Source organism: Protopterus annectens, chromosome 3.part1, assembly GCF_019279795.1.
Source record: "Protopterus annectens isolate FY-2018-M chromosome 3.part1, PAN1.0, whole genome shotgun sequence".
Taxonomy (NCBI): domain Eukaryota; kingdom Metazoa; phylum Chordata; order Ceratodontiformes; family Protopteridae; genus Protopterus; species Protopterus annectens.
The window spans coordinates 1659307639-1659333751 of NC_056732.1; the positions used below are offsets into that span (position 1 = coordinate 1659307639).

The 26113-nt window shown below is 37.6% G+C and overlaps 1 protein-coding gene across 2 annotated transcripts in view; it reads right to left on the minus strand.

The window, feature by feature from the left end:
* Positions 1-20584, minus strand: part of LOC122798604 (ubiquitin carboxyl-terminal hydrolase 47-like) — a 766891-nt gene extending 746307 nt beyond the window's left edge. The window contains exons 1-2 of one of the 2 annotated variants that reach the window (XM_044067681.1): positions 20501-20584; positions 13913-13957 (exon numbers count right to left, since the gene is read on the minus strand). Coding sequence is in view for 1 of the 2 variants with exons in the window: in XM_044067680.1 (XP_043923615.1) it covers positions 13913-13957; positions 19512-19521 (55 nt within the window). In the remaining variant the exon portion in view is untranslated. Of the gene's footprint in view, positions 1-13912; positions 13958-19511; positions 19720-20500 lie in introns of those variants that run through there. The other variant, XM_044067680.1, reaches the window with a different exon arrangement.
* Positions 20585-26113: the final 5529 nt, after the last annotated feature.

The following is a 26113-nucleotide window of genomic DNA, read 5'->3' on the forward strand; positions in this document are numbered from 1 at the left end:
AAATGAAAGACAATAGATATGTGATGCAAAAGGAAGTGGTGATTCCAATACTTCCGACATAAGTAGATGATATAGGTGTAGTTTGTAAGATCAAAATATGGATGAGGAGAGTGTTGGTTTGGCTGAATGGATCTTTAAAGCAAATGGGAATGACTTTGAATAAAGATTAAGGTAAGATTTTAGGTCATACCTCTCAAGGTCTTAGCACAAGAAATCTTGACAACCCCTAAAATAATGAGGGGACAAAGGTGCAAAAATAGGGTCTTAGTTTAAATATTGCTCTTATAAACTTAGAAAGTTGCTAAATTAATTCATTAATGTATTTATTTATGTTTATTTACAGAGGCAGTATACTTATCAGTATTGATCAATTTCAGGTTCAGAACTGGTAACACGATTTGTCTTAGCATGCATTTTCTGAAGGAGATGAAGTCTGAAGTTCAAATGTATGTCATTATTTAGTGATGTCAGTCCTCAGTGATTTTACAGAAAACCACAAATTTTATGAGGAATAGACCAAAATATGTGGCAAAAATCTGTACATTTTACAAAACTCAGGACAATCATGTGGTATGGTTTGGGTGATGTGGTGAAAATTGGAGGTGTGTATTTTCAGTGAATGAAGTATCTTTGCTAGCAATAAAAATTGGGAAATTGTGTAGTTATAGTGCAATGGAAGTGCTTGATAAAAGAAATGAAAGAAATATGACTTGTATGGAAGACCTATAGTTTAGCATTCAGGAAAAAAGGTTTATCTGATGAATTTGGTATTTATGGGAAAATAGCATACATATCAAATGTTTATATGGTGCCAGAAAAATATGAAAAATAAATTGTGCAAGTGGTGTTTTTTTCCTATGGATTTCAAGATTAAACCCAGTGAAAAGAGGTGTGTTGAATATGATGGAGGACTGCGGTTATTAAATCCAGTTGTTATTCTGTTTCTTTACATTTGTATAGAATATTGAAGTGGGTAAATGAAGAAAATGAGAAATTAATAGGTAGAACATTTAAATAGAAGTCATAAAATTCTGGGAGATGACAAAAGCAAAGAACAGAAACATAATATGCAAATAAAGAAATTAAAAATTATAAAAAAAGAATATCAACATGCAAAAATGTGTGATAAAGAGAATGATAGAAAGATGTGATATGATAATATGATGAAACAACATTGTGTAAATCCATGGGGAAATTTACCAGAAATTATTAAAGCCATGAAAGTAATGAAAAAGTGGTGTTCCAAGATAGCAGAATGCCAGAATTTCCTATGGAGTCAGGTAATGCATACATATAAAGGAGAATATGTAATATAAAAAGAAAGTTGAAAGAGTGTGTTTATTTTGTGGGGAGGAATGAGCATAGTATTTTTTTGCAATGTACAAGAGTGGTTAAACTCTGGAAACAATGTGAAGAAAAATTTGAGAATATCAATGGCAAACAATATAAATATGAATATGATTATGTATGGATGTTATAAGAAGAAAGAATATGTGAGAAGGGTAGATAAGAATTTATTTGATGTAAAATGGACTATATGGAATAAAATAAATAGTAAAAAAAAGAAATGTGTGTATATGTATATCTGTAAATATGTGCTACTCTTTTCAATAGGTGCTGTAGCTACTCAAGCATTTGGGGCCTCTGTTTAACATCTCATACAGGGGATGATATACTCAAGAGTCTAGCACCCCTTTTATTCTTACTGTAATGTCACCAAGCCAATCACATGTTATGGGAACAGAACCCACAGCCTTCTGCACCAAAGGTTTGAGGTTTCTATCGTTTTTTTTTTGGGGGGGGGGGTAAACTCTTGGCTAGGCTTGTAATGGTCCCAGGGCCATCAGCCTTGTAATCTCCCATGATCTTATGATCCTATAAAGGTGCATATGCTATCTGTTGCACTACTGACAATGCACAAATACCCTGGCTGTCAGAAATAATTTGAATAATGCATGAATCTCTTTTATCTGTCTAATTCTGAGACATAGTTAGATTTGAATATATGTTTATTAATGTCCTATTCTGCTCATATAGCTATACACCTTAGAAATGTTTGTGCCTTATACCACTAAATATTATGTGTGCCAAACACATTTTCTCCTTTAGAATCTATATCGAATAGTAAAAATGAGCAACTTGACATGAAAACCCTTGTTGATATGGAATATATTTTGCAAATCTTTGCTGGACATTTTCCAGTGAAAAAGCCTAAGTTTTATTATTTATAAAAACAGCTGAGTTTCCACTGCCTTCTTTCAGATTCAACATTGCCCAACCCAGAAATGATAATAAACTCATATTAGCTCTATTCCTCGACCTATCCAAAGCATTTGATACCGTTTCCCATCCCATCCTCCTAAATAAACTTTCCAACCTCCGACTCTCTACCTCCACTACCTCCTTGTTTAACAGCTACCTCTCAAACAGATATCAGTCCATCAGATGGCAAATATCCTTCTCCCCTTTCCATCTTGTTAAGACTGGGGTTCCCCAGGGTTCTATCCTGGGCTCCCTACATTTTAATATATTTATAAATAACCTCCATGTCTCCTGCCCCCACTCTACCTTAATACAGTATGTAGATGATTCCACAATATTAACACCTCTGACAATACAAAATCTCCACACTGTCACTCAACAATCTCTGCACCTAGAACAATGGCTAACTGAAAATAACCTGCTTATCAACCCCAAAAAAAGACCAAGCTTCTCTTTATCCTTACAAAAACCTCATTTCAGCTAAAGACAACTTCACCATCTCATCCTTAGGTAATACAATTATCACTGTCAACTCAAACACCAAATTGCTTGGTATTGCTATAGACAACCAATTGAAATTTGACCTACATATCTTAAAATGTATCAAAAATTCCAATAAAAAACTAGGTCTTCTATACTGCAACAACAAATACATACCTAACAAATCTAGTCCTGTACCGGCTCAAATATTTATTCTACCATCCCTGCTGTATGCAACTTCCATACTTACAAACCTCCAAAATAATCTCGTACCCAAACTACAAACCACCTATAACAAGATAGCCAGATTTGCAGCCAGTAATAGCCACAAATCCCATCATTGTATATCCCTGAAGAGCTTAAAATAGCCTGAGCTCCCCCACATACTTCAAATATCACAACTACAAATTGCACACAGCATCCTAAATAGCCCCAACTCCTGCCCTACCCTTGCATCCATAATTATACCCTACACATCCAATCGTGACCTCAGAAACACACAAAAAAACTTCTGCAGGTGACCAAGCCAAAGATAAATACTGGAAAAATACTTTATAGTCTTTTAATTGCACACTCATGGAACAAACTTCCATTGTCCCTTCGCTCCACTACCAAAAGTGGTGAATTCAAAAAGCAACTAAAAATTCATTTCCAGAATGCATGGATCTGTACTTGTCAGGAAATTACCTAATGAATTTTTCTTCTTCTCTCAATTAACATATCTGCCTGGTATCTACCTAGACTGTCTACATGTATTACTCTCTCTGCAGTTAGTACCTATGCTATTAAATGCATCTTTGTTGTACTGTGTCATGATGTTACTCTGATTTTTTTTTTATTTTAGGCATTGCTACATTTCTTGCAAATAACAATGCTAGCCAAATTTCTCAAACATATTGCTACTGCATTCACTAAAATACTGTACTTTTGCCTTGTATATATTAATATTGTATATTTCTTTCTGTTTTTGTACTAAGTATCTTACATCTTGAATTGTTAGGTTTTTCTTATTTTTTAATTACTTTCCTGAAGCTTTTCTTCTTGGGTCTCCACTGAAAAAGGGCTCTGAGCCCAGTCGGACTGACCCGGTTAACAAATGTAAAAATAAAATAAATTAATTAAATAAATAAATATACCACACAACAATATATTGTACAACAATGAAATATGACATAATGATATACCTACACCTAATCTCCCTACTACTCCTCACCACACTTACACATGACTATCAAACTGGCATCTCTCCAAAGAGCAAATCAACCACCAACCCACACCACCATACACCACTCACAACAGCACTCTGTTTTTTCATTTCATCTCAAATACACCCACCAAATCCCTCTGTCTTCAGCTGCAAATATGTGAAAACTAACCTGAAAACAATACAATACACCAACTTATTTTAAACAAATCCAAATCTAAATGGTATTTCCAGCTCTTATCACTCAGTCTCACATCTGAAACTCAGCAGAGACATTCATCCAAACTCAGGTCCTACTATTATGTCGCAAACTGCATCAGTATCTTCCTCAAGTGCAATACTTCTAGCTACAAAGAAATCTGACATAATCCTACTTAATAGTAATCTAAGTAGCATTTGCAATAAACTCTGATAATTACAAGCTTGCCTAGCATTTTACAACTTGGACAGTCACAGAAACCTGGCTAAAAACCTTACATAAAAGACAATGAAATAATACCTCCAGATATAACATTTTCAGACTTGTCAGAACAAACAAACAAGATGGAGGAGTCTCAATTATATACAAAAAACTCCCTAGAACTTAGTCTTTACCCACACTTAAAAATGCAGACTATCTCAAATGTAACAACAGAAAACCTGCATCATCAAGCTTTATGCAGCACAACTTCTGCACTAGCTATATAACAATATACCCCATGAACCATTACAATGGGTGACCTTAATATAAACTGGGACCCTAAAGACACAAACACCCCAGTAGTGGTGTTGCCGTTATGATAATGTAGGTTTAGGGCTATAGAATGGGTGTTTGCTTTACTACTCATTTTATTTAAGTAAAGGATTTCAAAGATTGGTGGGTCATTCGTAGCCCGAAATGAATGGCAGAGATCACACCTCAAGAGTGTGTATGACACTGAGTACAGGGACAAAGCTTTTAGTCTGTCAGAGTAGCTGAGGGTACTCCCTGAAGTCTTTTTTTGGGCAGAAAACATGAGGTCTCTCAAGCTGGTTTATGTGTTTGGCAAGATACACGTCGAAGGGTGAATTATACTCAATGTTGAGCCTAATAAGGTGAAACTTCTTTGGCCCTTGAGGAGATCCCACAAATAGGTTCATAGGCTGGTACTAGGCTATTGGCCATAGGGCCTATACAAGCCTAGCCATAACAATTCCCTGGATATTTCTTCCCACAATATTTACTTCCCTGGACCCCTGCTACACTGTACAAGACAGAAGAATTTTCTAACCACTACAGAGATGTATAGTTTAGGAGAGCCTATTATCAGCATATGTACCCAAATCCACAATGGTTGTATCAAACTGGAGAATTACCTATATGGTAAGTAGCAGTGATGCTAGATTTATGAAAGAAAACTCTGTTGCATTTAAGTGTGAGCCTATGAGTAATACAGCAAGCAATTGTTGATTGCTGCCCTTGCTAAAATTTCAGCATCAGAATGGGATTTTTAATCCTCAGTAAACCTGGTTATTCATAGTTCCTTGATATCTGCTTTATTTCACATACATATATATAAAAAAGAGGTGCAGACACAGGACAGAGCACTTTGAGACATCACTGGTGACATTCTTCTGTCTAGTACTAATATGTCAGAGCATAAAGGTATGGGTTCTGTTAGACAGCTAGTTACCAATCTAGTACACTATATATCCAGCATACTATGTATCCAGCGTACTATGTATCTAGTGTACTATGTATCCAGCATACTATGTAGCCAGCATATCTAGCATACTATGTATCCAGTGTACTATGTATCCAGCATAGTACGTATCCAGCGTACTATGTATCAAGTGTACTATGTATCCAACATACTATGTATCCAGCATAGTATGTATCCAGCATAGTATGTATCCAGTGTACTATGTATCCTGTGTACTATGTATCCAGCATACTATGTATCCAGTGTACTCTGTATCCTGCATACTATGTATCCAGCATAGTATGTATACAGTGTACTATGTATCCAGCCTACTGTGTACCCAGCATTCTATGTATTCAGTGTACTATGTATCCAGCATAGTATGTATCCAGGGTACTCGGTATCCAGCATACCAGGTATCTAGTGTACTATGTATCCAGCATACTATGTATGGGTTAATGCTTAGTTTGGATGGTAGGTCAATAATCCCAACATAGGGAATAGTCTCAAAGGCCTTGACAAGGTCCAAATAGGCAGTGTGGACTGTTTGTCCCTTATATATGATCTTAGTAACCTTTTCAAGATGGTTGGAAAAACAAATATGCACCTATTTTGAGGGTGACCACTAAATACAGGCAACTGTTTTGAGAAGACTATGGTTTTATCATTCTCTAACCTCAGTGAGCAGGTAAAAGGTCTTATTATTAGGAACTGAAATTTGTTTAAAGATTTTGGGTGGAAAGTCACCCCAAAATTTGTGTATAAAAGAGATGATAATATAAAAAATAGAGTTGAAAGATCGGTTAAGCAGGGGCAACAATATGGCATGATGAAATGTGGTGCATGTTCACAGTATCTTTTATTTATGACAGTTCTAATATAACTATTAGATGTTACCCAGGAAGCATTAAACACAATTGTAAATGTAATTGTAAAACTGTGGAGGTTGTTTATATTGCTTTATGTATGTCCTGTGCTTGCTTTTATGTTGGAAAGACAGAAAGACAAGTAAAAAACAGAATTTATTAGCATTAGTATGAATAAAGAAAAAGGATGTTAGCAAAATATTATATACACATTTTATAGTGTATAATGATTTAAAAAAATGTTTATTCTATGTGGTGAAAAAACTTCCTAAGCCCATAAGAGGTAGGTTTTGCGGATCAGTGATTGAATCTATTGAATTTTTCTTGCAGGTCAAATTAAATACAATATTTACCCCTGGCAGATGTCAATTAATTGCAATTTGCAATTAAAATCTATGGATACAATTTAATCTAATGATTATATTTTTGCATTTTTACATTATAAATATTTATTGCTATGTATTATATATTTATATATTTTATGTTGTATTTATTTACTGTGATATTTAATGTTTGATGGTTATACACGCATATTTTTGATTAACAGAAAATTGGTCAATAATTCTCATTGGTTACATTAGTACACATGATTAATTACTATACTTTTATAAGACCGCACTTGTTAAATGTTTTGTACCTGATGAAGTCCTTACTTTTGGGATGAAAGCACTTATGGTTTTGTGTGATGTAGTCTACATTAAACTATTCTGTGGTGTGACATCTGTGTTGTTCTACTTTTATTTTTGTATTTACTTCCTTGGTTTCAACTACAAGGTCACAACTGCATCTAGAGTAGTGCATGGACCAAAGGGCTCTAATAATCTGGAGTTGTGCAGTGACCAAAGAGCTCTAGCAACAGCCCAAATCCTTGCACCAATGAGCTTTTTCTGCTCCTCAACTTTGAGCGGAGGAGAATGCCAGTTCAGGGAGCTGCACAGGGCACCTGATGACCTTGCTATAGTTGTGGCAGCAGGCATAAAATCCCACACCAATGCATTGTTGTTAGTGACTGCTATAACTGTTGTCACAGTGGTCCCACAGTATACTTTCCTGATAAAAAAAATGTCCAGTTAAAATGAAACAGAGATTACAGTACTGCTTTGAGCCACATATACAATCCCCAGATATGCAGTACTGTTAATGTTTGTGCAAAGCACTGATACAGTGGTCCCACAGTGTACTCGACATACAGAAAAAAGCCACTTAAAATAAAATAAAACAATGTCAACAGTACTGTAACAAGGCTGGCTCTTGGTCCCCCAGCATTGCAGTGCTGTGAGTAATTCTACAGCATATAGTAACAGTAATCACAGAGTACATACTCTACACAAACAAAAAAGCCACTTAAAATAAAATAAAACAATGTTAACAGTACTGCAACAAGCCTGGCTCTAGGTCCACCAGCATTGCAGTGCTGTGAGTAATTCTACAGCATATTGTCACAATAATCACAGAGTACACATTCTATATAAACAAAAAAGCTAGTGAAGATTAAATGCAATGATGTTTGCAGCACTGTACTTTGGGATACTCAGTCCTCACCCCCACTATAATGTGCTGTAAATGGGTGTACACAGTATTGTCACAATGGAGCCCACAGCATAATCTCCATGTAAACATAAAAGCCAATACAAAATAAAGCATTGACCTGAACCAGGTAGTACCCTAGCAATGAATGCATAGACTGCTGTCAAATAGTCCTACGGTTTTCTTTCCATACAAACAAAAAAGCCAATGAAAATAAAAGAAATCCATGGTTACATCACTGCTCTGAGCCAGGTAGTCAGCCCCTCAGCAATGCAATGATATAAATGAGCAGACAGAGGTAGGATTATAAGCCTGTCTATAGTACAGACTTTGAAAAATATTACTTTCTTCTGAATGTAACTGCCTTTTGTTTCCTTTTCTATACAAAAGCTTACTAAAGAAATACCAGCTGTATATAGACTACTGCAACATATAAACAACTTTCAAAATTTACTTGATGCGTACACCCTCTTCAATGTCCCTGTTTTTGTTTAGTATATCGCTCCCAGTCAGGAAACATTGGTGGGAAACTCTGTGATTAGGTTCTTGATTTTGCCATAGTAAATACTTTTACGGTTGTTAACTTTTTTTACATTCTTCATTTTGACATCAGAAATGTGTGACTTCAACCATTTTCCAAAAATGCAACATTGCAAATGCTACTATCTGGATCACTTTTCAAACAACAATTAAATAACAAAAGGTTTGTTGTTTTCTTCAAATTAAAAACATAAGCTATTGTCATCTAATTCAATTAAGTCAACCAGTATAAATGTATAATGAGTCTGGAATTTGAATAACACTTTTTTTCACTCATTCTATTCGTCAAAGTCAAATTGTGCCTTGAAACAAATTATAAAGAGCAGGTCATAACTGCACTCTCTATGACCAAAAACACAGCTCCTATGGGACCAGATAACATCCCGGGCTGCCTACTAAATGGTTTAAAACAGCACCTAGCAGAACTACTTGGCACTCCCTTCAACCACAGTCTAAGTACTGGCTTTGTCCCAGCAGAATGGAAAATAGCAACAGTAATTCCCTTGCACAAAGAGGGTCCATCAACTGAAGCTGTGAACATTAGACCCATAAGCCTAACCAGTCTTATCTGCAAGGCCATGGAGAAAATCATCATAGACCTTATCAACAAAAACATAGGTGACATTCAAACTCTTGATCTAACCCAGTTTGGCTTTGTTAAGTGTAGATCATGCTTATTTAACCTGGTGGACTTCTTCAAGAATGTCACCTAAGCTCTGGATGAAGACAAAACAGTACATACAGCCTATCTTGAATTAGCCAAGGTGTTTGACACAATCCCCCACTCAGGCATCATCAAGACATGCACCAGGCTGGGAATTAACCTATATGTCACTAGATGGGTAGCCAAATGGCTCACCAACAGAACACATACCGTCAAAGTAAAGAATTTCACCTCTACCAACAGACCAGTTACCAGTGGTGTACCACAAGGATCTGTGCTGGGTGGCTACTGTTTGGTATCTATTTCTCAGAAGTCCAGACAAAAACAGATAGCCTGTAGCTTATCAAGTTCATCAATGACTGCAAACTGGGTGTAATCACGGGTCTATATTATATTATTGAAATGAACGAATGTTGAATGGCTGAAATATCAAAATTGCCGTTCATTAATTTCTTTTTGTGAGATTGTGGTACAGTGAAGATCAGGAATTTTGCCCTTTCCTCAATGTAGTACAATCTTGGAGTTGGTATATATAATTAGCGGGGGGAGAGGGGCACAGCCTCCCACAAAAGCGATTTCAATGAATGGCAATTTCGATATTTAAGCCATTCAACATTCATTCCTTTCAATAATATAATATAGCCCTGTAATCCCCAACAATGATGACATACTACAAAAAGGGCTTACACAGACAAATGAATGGTGCCAAAATCACGGACCTAAACTAAATGCAAAAAATGCATTATCATTCCTTTCTGCAAAGAGGAAGTCCTTGCAAATTACAATATTAACGGCACTCCCCTTATCTCAAACCCTGTGGTGAGAGATTTGGGAACACAGGTTGACGGCAACCTTAGCTTTGATCACCATATATCCATACTGGTAGGAATGCCTTCTACATTGTACAGCTCATAAACATGGGCATTGCTTTCAGAGCTAAGGATGTTATAACTCTCCTATACTCATCCCTCATCAGACCACTAATAGAGTACAACACTCCCTTCTGTATGTACCTCACCAGACATCTGCAGCAGCTGGAGAGACCTCAGAGGTTTCTCACCAAGAAAATTCAGGGCCTTCAACACATAACCTACATGGACAGACTGAAGGCCCTATCACTGTACTCTGTATCTTATAAGCTGTTGGGAGGCTACTTGTGCCTGGACTACAGAGCAGTCTGGGACCCTGCCCTAATGAAATGCTGCAAATCTGCAAGTCAAATGGGACAAGATTCACTCACTCTAGGGATCTTGACATAGCCTGTGACATTAGCAAGACATGGAGAGACAGACATGTCCCCCAGAGGTTGCCACTTCTCTGGAACAAACTCTCACTACATGTAAAATGGACTTGTTCAATGACCCTATTTAAGTGTAACTTAGACAACTGAATGGGAGAGCATAAATTTACCCAGGGGGTGTCACCTATGTCCCTCTTGGATAAGGGCTGTTGGTGCTGATTATAGACTGACGCTGCAAATACAGACCATACAACTTGATTTATAAAGGAACAAGGGTATAACATTGCTAGGCTTATAAAGGCCCTAGGGCCAATAGCCTAGTAACCTCCTATGAAACTATGAACCTATAAAACATTGGATCAATTTACAGAAAAGTACACAGCTATATATTGCATTCAATAAATAATTGTACACTCGGTTTTTAATATATTTCAATGTCTATATGACCCCTCAGAAATTTCCTTTACCCTGGCTATATTCCTGCTGTTAAGTATGTTGAAGTGAAAGTGTAGATTTGTTTCGTATAGTTTGTTATTGTCCTCTTAAAGATCTTTAATCTATTATAAACAAGAAACATGTTCATTTCAGTATTACAGGTCAGCATTTAACATGGAAACAAATGATTTTAAATTGTACACTACACAATACAAATTTAAGTAATGTTGTCATAACTATAGCACCTTTCGTCTTTAGTAAAAGTTTGTGTTACAGCATAACTGACACATTTCATAGCACATTTTTCTCTAAATATTATCCTATGTGACAAAATATTTAAACATATATGAATTATCAGGTCTATTTATGTTTATCAAGATTACACATTACTGAAAGTGAAATCTCCAAGACGACAACACCGAATGTCCACTACAACAAAACTTTAGGATACCGAAACGTACTACAAGAAAAATCAACTACATAGATTTAACAACATTTCAACTGAAAAACTTGCGTTCTTAAACTCTTGCAGGTGGGACAAGCCCCCCTGCACGCCCCACACCCCCTGCAAATTATATATACCAACTCCGAGATTGCACTACAGTGGGGAAAAGGGTACATTTCACAATCTTCACTGTACTGCAATCTCTAGTCAGAAGTTCTGAGTGCTGCGTCATCTGCAGTTGCTTTTTCATTTTAGTAAGTTTCGACATTCTATAAGGTTGCGTTGTGTGAATATTCGGTGTTTTTGTCTCTGAGATTTCACTTTCAGTAATGAGTAATTTCAATAAACAGAAGTAAACCTGAATTATCAACCAGTTTATGAAACTGTTGACTAGTAGGGAATTTGATAAGGTTGCACCAAATTATCATGGACTCACTGCAATAAGGACTTTTGCAAATTCTGAAAGACTTATTATTTGCTGGACCTGTTACCGTAATATTTGTCTTCCTTATGACAATGAAGGCTGGTATTTCTTCTCCATGTTACTGTTCTGGACTAGTCTTTTTTCCACTTTAGAGCTTCCCTCTGGGCCTTTCTTCACCCACCAGGTCCATCAGACCATCTTGCCTCTCCTAGAATAACTATGACTCATTCTTAGACTGTGGGGGAGATTGTGGTATCTGGGCCAGTGTCAAATTGCCTCCAAGGATTGTTTTTATTTCTGTTCTCACTTTCCACTCCCCCACACACATGTATTTGCAACATCCAGGGTCAGACATGCAATGGGGTATGATGGCATATCACCTTGTCACCATGAAGAGTCAAGCAATACCCAAACCACCCTAAGGACAATAGCACTGTTTACATCCACAACTATAACTGGGAATTGACCAGGAGGTGTGCAGGACTTCATGTCCTCTCAGTCAGTAGGGGTATGACCATCTTCTCCTTTTGAGAGGGGATGGAATAGTGTGGTTATTACTTTTATAACTCACAAGCAAACACTGGAGGTTTCCACAGAATGCTGCTATAGTTTGTCTAGTGCAAGAGTACTTTTAAGGAGCAACAAATTAGAATGCATTGCTGTGGTCATTATGTTTTTTTTCATTTTCCTCACCATCAAATATCAGACATGCATACACATTGTTGTCTTATGGGGGTAGGGATAATAGATATGTTGTATTTCTATATCTGACAGGAACAAGTTGAAACATGTTGCTATGATTATTTTTCTTTCACTTCTGTCTCAGTTTGTCATCAGATGAATACAAAGAAGGTAGCTGCCTTTTGAGAGGTAGGGGTGAGAAGGCATGTGGTATATGTGTATGATATCAAAATGAAATATATTGCTGAGGCCATTTCTTCTTTCACTTTCCTCCAGGTTTAATACTAGAGTAATGTGCACAGTGCAACTATCATTTTGTTGGGGGGGGGGGGATTGGGAAGCAGACACTATTCCATGATATAATTTATGTGTATTCACAAGCATTTGCATACTCATTTTGGGGGGAAAATACCATTTCACCAGTTTTGAACATTAAGTTTTGGATACAACATATTTTTTCCTTAAAGGAATATAAGACATCATTGTTCTCTTAGGCATGATTTTTTGTTCAGGTCATCACTGCAAAACAAACATTTAAAAAACTCTAGAATGCATTTCAGGGCATCTAGATCTCCATGGCTTCTGGAAATCTAGTCACCATCTTAATTTAATTATTTTCTGCACAATTAGAGATCAGTCTTGTCCAGTTAGGTGAGAGGAAATAATGTAGAAAGAAACCTAAAGAGTAAGACAAAGTGTGCCAGAAATGGGGGGTGGGGGCCAGTTAGCTGAGAGGAAATAATGTAGAAAGAAACCTGAAGAGTAAGACAAAGTGTGCCAACAATTGGGGGTGGGGGGCCTGACCGTGCATTCAGTGGGAATTCTTGTACAGTGGGAGATGTCATGGGATACAGGGGACTAGTGTGGTTGCAGTGAGAGTGAGGTAATATTGGACAGTAGGCGTGTGCCTTGGTATTCTATGACCTGTCTGTGTTTCACCAATGGCTGGTCCTGATTCTTCATGCACCCCAGTAATCCATTTTCATTACTGTTGCAATAGCTACTATGTTTTGTTTTATATATTTATTAATCATGTAAACCCTGGAGGTAAAAATGCCTCTTTTCAAAGGCAACACAGAAGTACTGCTTAAAGTACGTCAGGAGTACTGCTTAAAGTAATGCAGGAGTACTGCTTAAAGTATGTCAGGAGCACTGCTTAGTCGTGTGGCTTGCTCAAACAGTAGGTAAGTGGAGACTAATGACATCAAACTCAGGATTATACAATGAAGTTTGTAAGTAACACACAGCTTTATTCTTCTGTGCTAAACTGTATTGATACTTTGATAATGATGTGGGCACAATTTATGATGTAACAATGTTATGTCACCATTTTGTTTTTTTTAAATGACTTATCATTCAGAAGAAACAATAAAAATAGAAGTAATTTTAGCTTACCATAGAAAATTACTGAAAGAAAAGAGCATTATAATGGTGATTAATCAGAACTTCATAAAAATATCCTGTAAAATGTAACAGTGCTTACCTTCTGTAGGTTCTATGCCTTCTTCTGGTCGGATGCAAGAATATGCTGTAAAGTTAAACAAAATGTATGAATTTCAGGAACAGAACTGCTCTTCATTTTAGTGGAATAACAGTAAAACAATGACATATTCCTATGTCATGATTATTATAGTAACACAATGTTCCTCATCTTCATAGTAACAGAACGACTTTACAAAGAAAAATATCGAAAGATTGCAGAATGCTAATGAAATTATATTGTGATCCAGAATCAGAAAGTACAATGAAGCAGCTAAACATGATGACCCTAAATTAGATTAGACTATAACAAAACAAAAGTAAGATGCAATGAACAATGTATGTATTTGAGTGGGATCTGGAGGAAAATAATAAGACTATAGGACGTGTTTGTTTCTAGAAAGGATAGAAAGCGTACAGCTATTTGCCAAGAAAGAATGCTACTGTGTGGCCATGTGCCTAACTAGTGAAGGAAGGTCTGTTTCATTTGTGCTACTTTTGAAAATTATTATTGTCATTATTATTAATATTATTGTTATCATTAATAACACTGGTTTAATGAAAGCAATAATAACAAATGTTATTATGAAACACACTAAGAAGGCTAAAATGAGAGAATCCTATGGTGCTGAATACTGATTAACTGGCCCACTATAACAGTGGAATACAAACAGAATGCATAGTTTGGGAGTTTACCTTTCTATTGAGTGTAACCAAATGCAAATCACAAAGAGTTGCCTCTGATTTTCTACCAGGTTATCCATGTTACAGGGGTTCATTGGTCACTGGTCTAGAATAAGATTTGTAACCATCTTTGTGGTGAATGGGTTTCATATCAGCCCCTGAGAAGTACAAGTCCAAAACAGTAGATTTGATTTTTTATACCATTTAATGTCTTTTTAATCTTATCCTTACTCCAAAGTAATAGCAGTAATAATAATAATAATAATAATAATAATAATAATAATAATATTAGCAACTGAAAATACACATGAAGATTGGGGAAAGATGGGAGAAGGCTGCCAGCCTAGTCAAATAGAATTTGATACATACTTCTATCATTTGTATAAATGAATGTAAAATACAGGCTTGTGTTCTTAAATGAAAGAAAACACTGTAAAATGTGAACTTCAAGATTGTTGCAACATTGCCATCCGCTGTAAAGAAAATCAAGCCAAGCATTTCAAATGTTCTTTGAAGTTAAAATTATCTAAAAAATGGTGCCAAAGCGTCTGTCTGAATGCATTCTTTCTATTGTCATAACTTAAGGAATAGTGGTTAGAGTATGCATGTGAAATGTATTTTATTGTTGCAGTTTCCTCAGCAGGTGTTAGCTTGCTAAATAATGCGAATACTGGGAAAACCTAAGTGTCAAAATGATGTAATTTGGGAGGGCCTTAGCAGAGCTGTTTGTTAGTGAGTTTAAAAACTATTGTTGAGAAAGAGACTAAAAGCATTTGTCTTGGACCATCAACCCCAGTACTGCTTATGCTCTATATGTCTGTAAGTAGGACTATAGCACTGTGTTTTCTCTTAAGAATAGCTAAAGATTAGAAAGTTAGATTGTGTTTTTCTTTGACATCAGACCTGTCCTACTGTATTATTTTAAGTTTCTGTGTGATCTCTGAGCGCTTAGATATCTCTGTGGTGTTGTAGTATTGTCTTGTGTTTTAATTATTTATTATTAAATATTTAAAAAACCTTTACCTGTGGCTGGTTTGTGTAGAGAAGTAGGCACTAGAGTACATTGCATATTTATAGAGGTTATCATAATAAGCCACTCTAAAAAGCCTTAAGACTGAATAGTCACATTACCAATTGGATAATAATACTGCACAGTAATAATTGGACACCCTTTCAAGGGCCTTTGGGTAGCTGATAATTATTAAGCTGGTGGTGGCAGGAATTACTACCGTATAGTCTGGGTAAAGGGGCACAGCTGGAGAATCTGTGTTAGCCTTTCCCAGAAGTGTCTCTGAAGTTGTATAAATGCTTATCTCAAAGTGTGTGTGGTGTGTCAGCTACCTGGGCAGGGACACGAAGCACTGGTTGGACAGAGAGGGTACTGGAGGTTAGCTTGCCAGCTAGGCTGAGATCTGGACCCTATAGCTGTCCCAGTAGGGAGTCTTATTGGGGACCTGGAGAGCAAGGGAGGAACCAGACTGACTGTGATCTCTGTGTGCACTTAAGGGAAATTGTACTTTATTGTGAGTATTTGTTATCCTTTCCTCTTCTATGAGATGACCTCCCTGGTGTTAGAGATGAGGATTGAGGCTCCTAGATTGCTGGGCCAGAGCACGGCCGTCACATTGTGGTGGCAGTGGTTGGGATAAGTTATCCTCAATTGTGGTTTGCAGTGGTGGGATCCACTTCACATACTAATTGGCTTGTAGTGGTGTGGGTAGAGTGAATCCTGTAGCTTATGTACAGTGATCTCTGGAGGTGTTTTGTACTCTAAATCAGCCATGCAGGGTATACTTAGAGTTCAGATCACAATTGTTTTATTTTTTTTGTTAGCTTAGTTAGTCAGGGTGAGCAGGAAGTGTGTCAGCACAGGAGTATGGAAAGCTGACAAGGAGCCAGCTGGTGGAGATGTGCCAGGCTAGGGGACTGGTGCATGGAAACCTGACTAAGGCAGACCTGCTTGCAGCCTTGGTTACAGCTGCATCAAAAAGCAGCATCCAGAAGGACAATCAGACTGGCAGTGAAGATACAATATCTTGGAGAATAGACAGCTCAACCTTTTTGTGAAGGACAATCAGACTGGCAGTGGAAATACAATATCCTCGGAGAATGGACAGCTCAACCTTTCTGCAGTGGACTTAAAAATCCAGCTGGAGCTAAAGAGACTTGAGTTGGAGGCCAGGCATTTGGAGATAGAAGCCAAAAAAAAGGAGTGTCAGAGGAAGCATGAGAGGGAAATGCTGACTCTTCACCAGAGTCATGGAGGTAATGGGAAAGGGAGTAACTGGACCCCAGAAGCATAACAGGTCAGTAAATTTCTTCTGAAATTTAAAGAGAGGGATCATTTTGATAGTTTCAGTCACATGTTTGAAAGGGTATGCAAACAGTATAGTATTGACCAAAGGCTCTGGGTACGGTTCCTGACCCCCTTACCCCATGGGAAAGCTGTAACTTGTATATCACAAATGCCTGACTCTATCTGTTTTGATTATACTGCTGTAAAGAAATGCCTGTTACAATGTTTTAAGCTAACACCTGAAATATATAGGAAAAGGTTTCATGAGCATAAATGCAAGGCAGATGAAAATGTATGTGAATATGTTGTTGAACTGAGCACTTATTTTCATAGCTGAGTGAGTGGATGTCAGGTCACCACTTTTGAAGGGCTGGCAGACCTTTTGGTGAGGGAACAAGCCCTTAGCACTTTGCCTGAGGACATGAGGATCTGGTTAGCTGATAGACAATCTGTTACTTCAGATGAGTTGGGGAAGAAGGGAGACCTATACCTGGCCAGCAGGGCAGCCCTGCACAGGAAGGGGACCCCCAGTACTGCTCAGGGTCTAAAGGAACCCATGGTGGGTAGCACAGACTGCCCCAACAGAATCTGCCAGTAGCAGGGGAGGCCACTAGTCCAGGTACAAGTCCAGGACCTAGGGTGAAATGTTTTGAATGCAACCAGTGGAAACATGTGGCATACAGGTGTCCACAGAGGCAAGGTGGGGAACCAAAGGTGAGGGAGCCAGAAAGGGGTAAGACAAAATGCCAATAGTGGGTTGTCTTGAGACAACAGGGGTATGGAACCACCATCCTGTGGATGTCCTGAGAGGGAAGGATTCAGATGAGGCAGTACCATATACTTATGCAGTTATACGCATTGAGGCTAGGAGACAAGCATGTGGGTCTGGTAGCCTGGGGGAGACCCAGACAGAATGCATACTTGCAGCCAGGACTGCTGAGGGGGTTACTTCAGGGAGGGAGCTATGCTGTAACAGTGAGACTGAAGGTGAGCCACAGCTGCTTGTGGGTACTGATGTTCCCTTGAACAGGGTAACTGCAAAGATAAAGGTGAGTAGTAGTAGTACCCAGGCTGACAGTGAGGCACCACTGTCAGAGGATGCCAGACTTCCAGTGGAAGGGGAGCTGGTAAAGATTACAAGGAGGGAGTTGAGACAGGCTCAGCTCTCAGACCCTACATTGCAAGGCCTGAGGCAGGTAGCTAGGGAGGCACCTGATCCTCAAGGGAAGGGGGAATCTGTATACGGGGACAAAGGGTTACTATACAGAGAGTGGACCCCTGAGGGAGGGCTAGAAGGTGAGAGAGTACAGCAGTTGGTAGTGTCTAGAGCTTACCATCGGGTGCTTCTAGCCATAGTCCATGATATTCCCTTTGCAGGTCATACGGGCATAAAACATACAAAGAGGCGTATTATGCAAAACTTCTATTGGCCTGGAATTTCCAGAGATGTAACAGGGTACTGCAGGACCTGTGAGCAGTGCCAAAAGGTAGGCAAGGCAGGAGACAAGGTGAGAGCTCCTTTGATGCCTTTGCCTGTGATTGAGGAGCCATTTCAGAGGCTAGCTATGGATATTGTGGGTCATCTGAGTACCCCAAGTTCCACAGGGAAAACGTATATCCTAGTGGCAGTGGATTATGCTACACTTTACCCTGAGCAATGGCTTTGTCCCCCATTGAGGCAGAGAAGGTGGAAAGTGCTTTGTTAGAGATTTTCAGCAGGGTAGATTTCCCAAAAGAAATACTGACTGACCGAGATGCCAAATTCATGTCAGACCTGCTGGCTTGTCTGGGGAAGTTCTGTGGGGTGAAGCACATGAAGACCACCCCCTACCATCCCCAGACTAATGGTCTTGTTGAGAGGTTAAACTCTACAATCAAGTCCATGCTACGGGCATTTGCAGATCAGTTTAAGAGGGAGTGGGGCAAATATTTGCCCCATCTGTTGTTTGCTTACAGAGAGGTTCCCCAGGAATCCACAGGTTTTTCACCCTGCCTCCATAGGACAACCCTTCACCTGTGTGCCTCACTTCCTTAGATTGGGGTACCAGTGCCTACACACCAAATTGGCTCATTCTTTCTGAAGGGTTGGGGCCTTCTTGGATATTCTCCAATAGTGATGGTCAATACTGATACTTTTGGCGTAAGAACAGACAAAAATCTGGCCAAGGAGGTGAGCTAACACCAATACTGGCTGCTGAAGATAGTTCAAGATAGTTACCACACATGCAGATCGTAGGGACAAGCAGCAGTTTTTTTAAATGTAACACTATGACCTACAACCTCTTTGTGTGCATATTCTTAGTAATAAATAATGATAACAGACTTTTAGAAAGTAGAAGATAAACTAGTTTACATGCAAGCATTGCACTGTGTTTTCAGGATTGTCTCAGACCTTAAAAATAACCATTTGGCACTGACAAATACTTGTCAAAATTCTGTGCTCCAAATGGCATCCGTGCCGTGTATAATCAGTGAAATAAATGCTGTTATGATGTTTGCACCTGTAAAATTCCAGTCCAGGCAAGTCTGGCTTCTGAAAATAACGTGGTGCCACAAAGAAAGGCAAAGCAATATAAATCACTTTATAAACTTAGGACATTAAAAACACAAATGATTTACTTACATCGTCCCATTGCAGTGCTCTGTACTGCTGTTAAATATGTTACAGATTCTGTACCGGTAGGTAGCTCTCAGGTACGTCTACTCACTTCCTTCTCTTTCTTCATTTGAAATATCTACAAAGTTGTTTTTTTTTTTTTTTTTGCTTCAATTAGCCTTTGCTGCTCTGCTGATTTCCCTGTATCACCTTGTATAAACACATATTCAGCACTTATTCAGCAGTGCGAGTCTGCATTTAACTAGGAAAATGAATAAACAGCTTCCTGCCTCCTCCCATGTTTGACATTTATGCATTAAGTTGCTTTCAGTTTTGTTGATGAAAAGGAGTTGTATTTCAAACAAGATTTATTATTAATTGTTTATAATCATTTATTTCCAATGCCAATCTTTTCTATAAATTGTTTATTTCAGCAGCAATATAAGACTAAAGTCATATTTAAAAATGTAGCTGAAATTATCTTTGTTTGAATTTATTTTCAATATAGCCGAGTACCTTCCATTTTACACATTTGACAGCAATTTTTCTAGAATTTTGTAAATGGGTTAAGTAACTAAAAGAAAGATTTATTTTTCAGTCTACATGACTGTGAAATACATACACATAAAATCTCTATGATGGTAAGTATCCTTTGTATTATTATTTGAGTAATTCATTCCCGCTAAAAAGGGTTCCTCATCTTTGCCAGAAGATGGCAGTGCTGAACAGTGTATCTATCTCATTCTGTGCGCTTCGCGCGAGTGTTTTTATGCATGTGTGTGTGTGCGTGTGTGCGTGTGTGTGTGTGCATGCGTGTGTGTATGTGTGTGTTCCTTTGTGTGTGTGTGTGTATGTGTGTGTGTGTGTGTGTGTGTGTGTGTGCGTGTCTCTTTATCTCTGTCTGCCTGTCTCTGACTCTCTCTTTATCTCACCATCTTGTTTTTGCTTTATCTCTGTGTCTCTAAGGTTATACACCCATAAATGAGATGATTGACTTGAAAAGCAATAATACTCACTTATAATATTCACATGGAATTTCAGCAAAGCTTGTCTGACTGGTTATTATTTCATTAACCAGCACAAGAATTTCCCAAAGTCAGCTGCAGCCGTGACTGATACTGAAAAACAGAAAACAAAGAAAAAGGCAAAGCAATATAAATCTCAACTTACTAAAATTGCATGCATGTAAAATGGAATTGATCACTTTGAAGGAACCTTTCCTCCAATGTATGCATTTCAGAGTTTATTACACCATAAGGAAATACAAAGTTCCTGATGATACTTTTCAGTACAAAGCCAACTGCTTATTAGGATAAGCTTACCATCAGACAGCAGCAAAGTGCAATAGTATATCAAGTCTCTAGAGGGTAAAGCTGCATACATTTGATAAATTCAGTTTGTTTATTTCACATGAAATAATGACTCCAGTCCTATGACACAGGTTCAGGTATTCATTTAGAACCGCTTGCTGGTGTTCCAACAGTATTTTTTTTCTTCATTTGATCTTGTTGATAGATGAAGTCAACATTCTCAGAATAACCGTCCCCTGTTGACTTCATGTACAATCTGTTAGGTTACACAGTACATGTGTTTTTCTCAGGTTTTGTCACTGTAATACTTTCTATATATTTGGAAAGAAAAAAACCACAAAGAGCGGCTAGGATATGTGGTTCACCCAAAAATAAAACAAAGTAAATTCCAAAAACCAATAATGCAGTGAATCAAACCAATACGAAGGATAGCCACATAAAACGCACTTCTCCAAGAGACTTTAAAATGTTTATTGTGAGCGCTTTCGTACTTGCAAAGACTGCTTCATCAGACATAATCACACAATGTTGAATCAATATTTAAAACACAATCAACCAATAAAATTGCAGAAACTATCAAGCACTTAAAAGATGTATATTTAAAAATACACTACATAAAAATCATCACAAAATTGTATCAAAATATGCACATAAAGTATGAAAGACCTATGTGAAATATAGTTAAAAAATATAAAAAATATATATATATATATATATATATATATATATATATATATACATTTTTTTTATTTTTTATTTATAAATTTGTCTGGCCTTAAGAAAGGCTTTAATAGAGACCCTGTCATTCAGGCCTTTCCCCCTATTAGCTCTCATTCTAATAATCCAGCTTAGTTCTGACATTTCTGCCCTATTCCTAATATCGCCCCCACGCTCACCTAAATGTATTACCTCAACTACCATAAATTTGATCTAACTGCACTACGTAAGGATTTGTTTAAGCTTGAGAATGAATTAGGTTAAAAAGGCTGTAGGCACAATTTCATTTTGAGGCTTATCTCAGTCTACGTGTAACACCTTGAGGACTGAGAATTTTGAAAATGCCTACCCATGGGGAGACCTACAAAGGACTTTTGATAAAGTGGCAGCAGCTGAACGTTGACCTGAGCTTTAATTATCTAAGGTTATTAGTGGACTTTTTCAAACCTGAAGAACAAGGATTGGTAATGGTTATCACTGCCTTACAGACTGATCTTTATAAGTTTCCTACAGAGGCGGCGGATGAAAAACTTAATAAAATATTTGATTCAGCATTAATTTTTGAACGGCAACTGCTGAATCAAAAAACGGAAAAAGATTGAAAAAAAATATGCCAATTTTACATGGCCCAGAATTAAAAAATGGAATACTGATGGTGTATTATGTGAACTGAAAAGTTCAATGGCTCTTTCAATGAGAGAGGATGTCAGCAAGTTTGTAGCACTGGAATTTACAACAGTAGCTGCCTCGTCTGTAAGGAGCACCCCAGTCAATGGAGAGAACTTGGTTAATAGAACTAATAGAGGAGCAAGAAGGAAAACAACAGAGAATAGACCTACAGAGGTGAATTTAATTAGATTACTCACACCTAATGCTACTAATTTGGTGAATAAATCCAACAATAATAATTTCAATGAAAAGCATCACCCTTTGCTCCCTTTACCCATAAACAGAATTGCCACAACCCAACAGTCGAGAAGCAGAGGAAGAATGAAAGAAAGATGACTCCAGAATCGGGGAGTTACAAAACCCTAAAGAGAATGTGGCAACTGATAACTACTCCGTGATATGGAATATTTCATCGAGGACGTTAACTGAGCACGAAACTAAGCTACTTTAGAAAGGTATGAGCTATATACTGGCACAGAAGGCAGGACTGACTGATGGAATTATTGATTTAAAACTGTTCATTTGTAATGTTCTGCTTAAATTGCAATATAAGAACTTGACATGTAAAGATAATATTATTAATAAGTTCCGAAAACCCGGTATTTATATTCCTTTAAATAATCCTACTTCAGAAATTTTGAGGTTTGTGAGGAGGAAATTCTGAAATTGTTTGATGAAAGACCACATAGTAGGCTTTTTAGAAATTTATTTTATTTTATTTATTTATTTATTTTACATTTGTTGACCGGGCTAGTCTAGCTGGATGAATTTCCATTTTCAGTAGAGGCCCGGGGAGAAAAGCTCCACAGAGTGAGATACATTCTGAGAAGAAGAAAAAAAAAATTTTTTTTTTTTTTTTTTTTATACAAACACAAATTGTTATACAAAAATGTACTAACAGTACTAATAATAATGAACGTCTAAGAGTTAGTAATAGAGTTAGCAAGTAAAAACATATAAAAATACAAGATAACACTCTTATGTATAAAAAACTAGTACAGGAGTTAGTCACTATAACTACTCCATACAGTTCAATTCTCAATTAACTAGTAGGGAAAAAAAAATTGATTGGATTAATATGGAAAGGAGCAAGGGTAAGGGGAAAAATGAAGATGGGAATAGAAAGTGGTGACAAATAGGAGTGGAAGCACTGCAGGATAGCAAGTAGAGAAGTAGGGGGAAGAGAAAGAAAGTCAGGAAGCACGCAGAGTAGAAAGGAGAACAGAAAAGGTTCTGTTGGGAAGTAATAGAGATAGACTAATCAGGTTTATGACAGGAGCAAAGCCAGTGATTTTGGAAATGCATTTTAATGTTTTGTTTGAAGAGGGGCAATGAAGTTATCTTTGTTAAGCTAGTGGGTAACAAATTCCATTTTGACCCAATAGCATTGGTAAATAGAGAGTCACCAGCATTATTATTAGACTTTGTTGAGCTTGTCAGAAGTTTGCTGGATGAGCGGAGAGAGTTGAGATTTTATCGGGTTATGAGTTGAGAGAGTATGGGGGTGTTATTAGGTTGGTATAGTGTTTTATGGGCAATGCAAAGTTGATGGATTAAAAGATAGTTTTGAAACTCAGGCCAGCCTAGAAGTTGTAAGTTGAGGCAGTGATGAGTTCTATAGGGATTACCAGTAGCAAAGCGGGCAATGTTATTATAACAGGTTGTCAGTTTGCTAAGGCTGGTTTTTTTGAGGTTAGTGAAGATAGGCGCAGCATATAGAAGAGTTGATATAAGATGAGAGTGAGCAATCCTTGTTCTGGTAGGTGGTGTAAGAAAAGGTCTGATTCGATATAAGGATCCTATCTTTCTGTTAACTAACTTTATGGAGTTGTTAATGTGTAGGTCGAAAGAGAGTTTATTGTCAATTGCAATACCTAATAATTTAGTTGAAGTGTCGGGTAAGATAACAGTGGCGCTGTTTGAAGAGATGGAGAAATTTAAGGGGGAGGTTCTAGCTGTGGGAGAAAAAAGAAGAAGTTTGGTTTTTTTGGCATTTAGTAAGAGGAAGCGATTAGAGAACCATGTTTCTACTGTACTGAATACTTTTTGGGTGAGAGAGGTTAGTTCTGGGGTAGAAGGAGCTGAACAAATGAGTGTTGAATCATCTGCATATTGAATGCAGGTTGCTTGAGGGATTGTAGTTTGAAGATCATTAATGAAGAGGGAGAAAAGAAGTGGGCCGAGGATAGAGCCTTGAGGAACCCCAATGGAAACAGGCAGGAGAGATGAGATGTGATTATCCCAGAGAACAGCTTGTTTTCTGTCAGTGAGGTAAGATTTAAACCATTTAATAGCTGGGGGATCAAATGAGATGGATTCGAGAGTATTAAGTAATAAGGGGTGGTTTACCATATCGAATGCTTTGGAGAGGTCAATGAAGATGGGCGAAGAGAGTAAGTTGTTGTTTGGTTCTGGTTTATAGTCTCTACAAAAGAAAGTAGGGCAGTGGTAGTACTGTGATGTGGTCTAAAGCCATGTTGGCAGTTAGCTATTATGTTATGTTTTGAGAGATATTGTACGAGTTGAAGGTGGATACATTTTTCCATAATTTTGGACAGCGGTGAGAGGAGGGCGATGGGCCTGTAGTTGGAGTAGTCAGTTGAGTTTCCACCTTTGTGAAGAGGGATTATATGAGATACCTTCCATACTTCGGGGACGATTCCTTCACTAATTGTCCTATTTATAAGAATAGATATGGGATATGCAACAACCTTAGCAGCCTTTTGAAGAAAAAGGGAAGGGAGTTTATCAGCAGAGGGGGTACATGGTTTTAGCTTAAGAAGAAGTCTGTGAATATATGAAGTGGGGATAGGCTGTAGAGAAAAGTTAAAAGAGGAGTTGGTTGGTTTACTCAGAGGACAGAAGTTGTTAGCATTAAGTTGTTTAGCTAGTGCTTGGATAGTTTCAGTGAAGAAAGAGTTAAGAGCATCTGCAGTCTGTTGTGGGGTATCAGGGTCTGCATTTAGAGGGGAAGGTGTTTTGGAAGTTCCTGGTGAGAGGAGTTTATTGATTGAGGACCAGAAAAGTTTAGAATTGTTAAGATGGGTTTGTTGAAGGTCAATGTAGAATTTCTTTTTATCGGCTATGACTGCTTTTTTAGTTAGATTTCTATGCTGTCTGAAGAGTTGGAGATCTGTTTTATTTCTGTGGGATCTCCAGCTGGCCCAGACTTTATTCCTAGCGAGAATAAGATTTTTAGTTTCATGGGAGAGCCAAGGGGCTGTATTGGATTTTATTCTAATAGCACGTTCTGGTGCATATGTGTCAAGAATGGATAAAAATGTTTTGTTAAAATGTAGTACTGCATCTTCAAGAGGAAGTGTTTTTAATGGGTTCCAGTTACATGCGCTGAGTTCGGCTTGAAATAGGTCAGGATTAAAATGTTTGATGGTACGTATTTTTCTAGTAATGTGGGGATTTGGACAGTCAGTTTTTTCTCTTGTTATAAAAGTTAAGGAGTGGTCACTAACATCGTCTGGCAAGGTTCCTACTTTGTAATTAGTTTTTGGTCTGTTTATAAGTATCCAGTCTAAAATACTTTCTCGGTTAGTGTGTTTATTGAGTCTAGTAGTTAAGGTAATGGTTTGGGTGAAGCCGTGAAGGTTAATATGGGATGAAGGATTGTCTGCATTAATGCTATTCCAGTCTATGTTCAGGTCACCTAGAATGATGGTTTCCTGTGGATAAGTAGTTGATAAGCAACTAAGATAATCTTCAAGTATTGGAATATTGTTACCAGGAGGCAGGTACAGACAGATGATATATATGGATTTTTTGGAATTTAATTGGAGTTTGATAATGATGGATTCTATCTTGTTATCTTGAGATGATAGGGGTGGAAGGTTAGTGATATTTAAGTGGTTTTTAAAAAGAATAGCAACACCACCACCTTTTCTTTTGGGACGATCGAGTCTTACTATGTTATAGCCTTGG